Source organism: Myotis lucifugus, unplaced genomic scaffold, assembly GCF_000147115.1.
Source record: "Myotis lucifugus unplaced genomic scaffold, Myoluc2.0 scaffold_27, whole genome shotgun sequence".
Taxonomy (NCBI): Eukaryota; Metazoa; Chordata; class Mammalia; order Chiroptera; family Vespertilionidae; genus Myotis; species Myotis lucifugus.
Window position 1 is genome coordinate 10,156,253 of NW_005871075.1, and position 5,186 is coordinate 10,161,438.

Here is a 5,186-nt window from a genome sequence, read left to right on the forward strand (position 1 = left end):
GAATTCTTCATTTGGCTGTCTCCCAAAGTCCAGACATCAATGTGAAGAAACTCAATACATCTAAAACCAACTCTTTTCTTATTCCACAATTTTATATTCCTAATTACCACCCTTCGCAACTCACCATTTGGATAAATAGCATCACCATTATCCCATGCCCGAAGCTGCATTGGTCCTGAATCACTCCTATTTCTTTTAATCCCCACTCCACTTAGTAGAGCAATATTTACACTACAGTTTGAGGATGTGGATTCAATTTGACGACCAAAGAAAATGCTGGTGGGTATGAGTGATGCTCAGAGGACTGATAAATTGCCTAGGAAATGTGAGTGGCTTGCTTCACAGGGACAAAGGCTATCATTTGTCTTAGTCTCAGGGACTTATCCCATTCTCTTTCCTTCCCTGAGCTAGTGCTCATTTCCCCAATTAAAATAAACTACTAGTAATTGAATTCTGTATACATGGTCTATTCCTGTTTCCATTTGTCATGGTGGTGGTGATAGCAACAGTTTAGTAATAATATTCCTCATCTGTCGAAAAGAAATGATAGCAATTCAACTTGTTGTTATGAGTATTAAGTGTTCATAGTGTTTAGTACAACCCTTTGCACCCAGTAAATACTAGTTGCTATTATTTAGTCATTGTCGTCAATAATATATTCACATATTCCTCTATGATTATTTCACTTTGACTTGTACCATTTAAGCTCCAAAAAAGTGCCATCTTTATTCTTTAATAAATTCTTACCGTAACTTTCTAAGATTAAATTCACATTCTTCACCTTGGGAGTTAAAATTCAATAGTTGTAAAATCCTAAACAACTTATTTTACAGAGCCTCTATTTCCTTATTTGAAATAGGGATAACATTATGTTCCAGGTTAATATAAGGTTAAAATTACTAATATATATCAACAGTGCTTGGGGGACTGCAAAGAATTGTCTACATGTTAGCTTTTTCATTTATGTTGTAAGCTTTGTCTTGGGCTGATGCAATCAAGAAAACAGTTCCAAAGAATCTTTGGCCACCACCCTAAGACCTTGATTCTACTAGGCAATGAGCCATACATCATTTTTTGATGGCTACAAGATATCAGCTCAGTTCAACCAGTTACAAATTCCCTGAGGCATAAGACCTTCTAATTATAGAAGCCATTTACGAAAGCATTTTGCACAGAATGATGCAAAAAGAGAATGATTCATTCTCCTCAGGTGAAAGTGATGTACTGCGTGCTTCCTGGCAGCTGGAAGTGCCCAGCTGCCTTTTGAAGCCATCCTAAATAAGCTGCTGTGTCCAGCATGTGCCAACCCCCCAGGAAATGCTGACGCATTTTAGGACCCTCTTGAAAGCATAACAAATTCAAACTAAGACCCCTTCCTTCCTCTGTGTCTGCTGAGGTTATTTCAGATATCCACCCCACCATACATCTCCATAGCTCTTGGTCGTTGCCTCAAATACAAGTCACTCCACCCATCTATTATGCTCATTCACTTGTGTTCATGCTACTCTTTTTTTTTTACCTCCTCTGATCCAACCACCTCCTGCTCTTCCTCTACATCCAGAACCTGTCCACCAGATGGTTCATGTTCTTATTTACCCCAAACCCCTTCCTCCACAACTTCTGGTAATAGACTCACCCTACCCATAGGGAAAAGCATGTGACTAAAGTGGGCCACAAAGGTTGACCCAGAAATGATCAAGCAACCAAGCCAACCTAGTCTAAGTCTTTCCTGGGTATTGTTCTGATAGAACCTAAAGTGACCGTATTCTCTGCCATGTAAATAACATCTATTTACAATAAGGAAAAATGAGACCAAACTGAAACAAAGAAACAAGAGGGATAAAGAAATAGTCCTACTCTTCCTGTGAGTGGCCTGAGGTGACCTCTGAAAATGGTTTGCTATTCACTTGACCCAGGAAACTTTACAAACACTCATGAAACTACCCAGGTCATCAAGGGTATGCATATCCCAAAAGCCACCGATTATCTAAAGGATGTCACTTTACAGAAGCATCGTGTGCCATTCTGTCATTACAGTGGTGGAGTTGGTAGGTGTGCCCAGGCCAAACAGGGGCTGGACGCAGGGCCAGTGGCCCAAAAAGAGTGCTGAATTTTTGCTGCACATGCTTAAAAATGCAGAGAATCATGCTGGACTTAAGGGTGTAGATGTAGATTCTCTGGTCATTGAGCACATCCAGGTGAACAAAGCTCCCAAGATGCCGTGTAGAACCTGTACAGATCTCATGGGCCAATTACCCATTGCCTGAGCTCTCCCTGCCACATTGAGATGATCCTTACTGCAAAAAGAACAGATTGTTCCTAAACCAAAAGAGTGGTTAGCAGAGCCCAATAGAGAGCTATGGAGATGGTGCCTAACAGAAGAGGGCAAGCATGCAGGGTAGGAGCTTGCAGTGCCTGACTGAGCACATCAGTGGTACAAAGACTTACCGTTTCTGCCCAGCGTACGGGAGCTCCCCACTGGGCCGGCCAAAACTTTGCTACACAGTCTGAAGCTCTTCCTGCCCAGTCCTCCTTCCTTCCTTTCACAGATGTCAGACCTGCGCTGTAGTCTGAAGGCTTTCCCTGCTGACTCCTCTTCCCTTTATATTTCACAAATGTTATTGTCAATAAATCTCTTATGATTCTAAGTCTGTTTTGGCATCTGTTTCCTGCGAAACCCAATTAGACAACCACACGTCCTCTGTCTTGCCAAATACAAATGATCACCCCAGGTCCTAGGCCTGACCAGAGTATGGTAGGTTTATGCGGCTGAAAGACCAGTGGGGATATTTTCTCATCAAAGAGTGAAAAATAATTAAATTTTAAGGTATGAAAAAGTCAATTTCAGTTTAAAAACTCATCTTCAATGGAATAATTAACTTCCAAGTGACCTAGAACCCTTCCATTGCACCCTTCCCCAAGCAAGTCTTGAAAACACCCATCACATCAGCGATTATTTGTCTATTATCTGTCTTTCATTCCAGGCATATGAGTTTCAAGAACAAAGACTCTTTCCTTTGGGGATAATAAAAATGTTCTAAAGTTAGATTATTGTGATGGCTGCACAACTTTGTAATACACTAAAAACCATCAAATTGTGCACCTAAAATAGGCGAACTATGTGATATAAATTATAGCTTAAAGCTATTAAAACATATAATTGAATTATAAGAGAGCAGTCAGTGAAGGTTTCAAAGAGGTCACACATGAATGAGATTTAGAGTAATGGGTAGGAGCAGTAGTTCTCAACCTTCTGGCCCTTTGAATACAGTTCCTCATGTTGTGACCCAACCATAAAATTATTTTTGTTTCTTCTTCATAACTGTAAGGTTGCGACTGTTATGAATCGTAATGTAAATATCTGATATGTAGGATAGTCTTAGGCGACCCCTATGAAAGGGTCATTCGACCACCAAAGGGGTCGCGACCCACAGGTTGAGAACCACTGGGTAGGAGTGTCCTGGGGGAAGAGGAGAAAGCATTCTGGACAGAAGCAGTAGACACATAGCCAGGGGAGAGCGCATGCTGTACAGTGTGTGAAGTCAGTAATGCTGGTACTAGGAGATTGGGGCCTATCCAGACAGGGTTTGAGCCCGTCTGAGTAAGCAGGGGCCAAATCATCATGGGCTAGTCATGGGGGAAACCACCAAAAACTTTGAGCTTATTTGAAGCATCAGTCTAATGTAAAAACTGGAAGGCGATTTGGAGGTGAGTGAAACCAGTAATCATTTGACCAGAAAGGAAGAACACAATAACAGCTAATATTTATAGAGCCCTAACCCTCTACTAAGTACTTTCCTTGAATCATCTATTTAGTTGCTAAAGTAGGCACTTACAGTAATCTTTTTATAGATGATATCCAGGTGGCTTGCTCCCTCACCTCCTTGAGGTCTTCAGGCAAATGCAACTTCCCAACACTGTCCCTATTCCCTTGCTTTATTTTTCTCTGGGACCCTCATCTCAGTTTAACATGTTCTACTTTTTAAATCTTGTTTAAAGATTTCCCACCGCTAGACTGAAAGCCCATCAGAATAGGTTAATTTGTATTTTTAATTCAGTTCTGTATCCCCAGTGCCTAGCTACCCAATAAATATTCTTTGAATAAATGAATGCATAAATGAATGCGGAAATCAAGACTCATAGAGTTTACGTAACTTGTTCATGATCACACAGATAATAAGTGGCAGAATTCTGGTTCAAAAACCCGCATTCTTAGCCCAGCTGATGTGTCTCAGTGGTTGAGGGCCAATCTATGAACCAGGAGGAGGTCACCGTTGGATTCCCAGGTTGGAGCGGTGATTCTCTCATCATATCTCTCTCCCTCTCTCTGGAAAAAAAAAATTTATATATATATGTTATATATATATTATATACATTATATATAATATATATAATATATATACATATATACATATATATGTATTTGTTGTTTTTTTAAAGAAGTGACATTCAACAAGGAAGCAGGCACTGACAACCCAGCCCAAGGTAGCCAGGAGGGCGGGAAAGCATGCCTGCGGCCCTGCACGCCACAGCACGTGGCGGTCAGCGCCCGGGCCAGGGATTTAGCCTGTTCACTCCGCTCGCGAAGTTTGTGCCTCAACCCCTGGTCTGGCGCGGAGCAGGGGTGGCACGTTGCTTGGCGCAGGCTTCTGTCCTCGCCGGCCGGTATTGCCGGCCTCCGGTCGCCAGGCGGCGCTGTGGGCTGACAGGGGCGACTGCGGCACAGGCGAGCGCCGCCTCCCTGCTGCGCATGCTCGTCCCGCCGTGGGCTCGCTTTTTTTTTTTTTTTTTTTTTTTTCCGGGCGGCCCCGGCGGCTGCGTACTGGCTGTGGGATGGGAAGTGAAGCCCCAGCGAGCGGCCGCGGCGGGGCTGTGAGGAGCAGCCAGGGGGAGGCGGCGGCGGCGGCTGGTCGGTGAGCAGCGGGAAGACCGGAGCCGGACGGAGCACCTGCAGCGCGGGCGGCGGCTTCACCATGGCGATTCGCAGGAAGAGCACCAAGAGCCCCCCGATCCTGAGCCACGAATTCATCCTGCAGAATCACGCGGACATCGTCTCCTGTGTGGCGATGGTCTTCCTGCTGGGGCTCATGTTCGAGGTGAGCCCGCCCCGCGCCCCAACCGCCCGGGCGCCTGGGGTCGCGGGGCGAGAGGTGCCGGCCCCCCGGGGTGCGGGCCTGGGCCGCGGG

General features: G+C 44.5%; 1 protein-coding gene across 1 annotated transcript in view; it reads left to right on the plus strand.

The window, feature by feature from the left end:
* Positions 1-4,710: 4,710 nt before the first annotated feature.
* TRAM1 (translocation associated membrane protein 1) overlaps positions 4,711-5,186 on the plus strand; it is a 26,385-nt gene continuing 25,909 nt past the window's right edge. Inside the window, exon 1 of the mRNA XM_006086372.3 lies at positions 4,711-5,096. Coding sequence (XP_006086434.1) covers positions 4,974-5,096 — 123 coding nt within the window. The 5' untranslated portion in view covers positions 4,711-4,973. The remainder of the gene's footprint in view (positions 5,097-5,186) is intronic.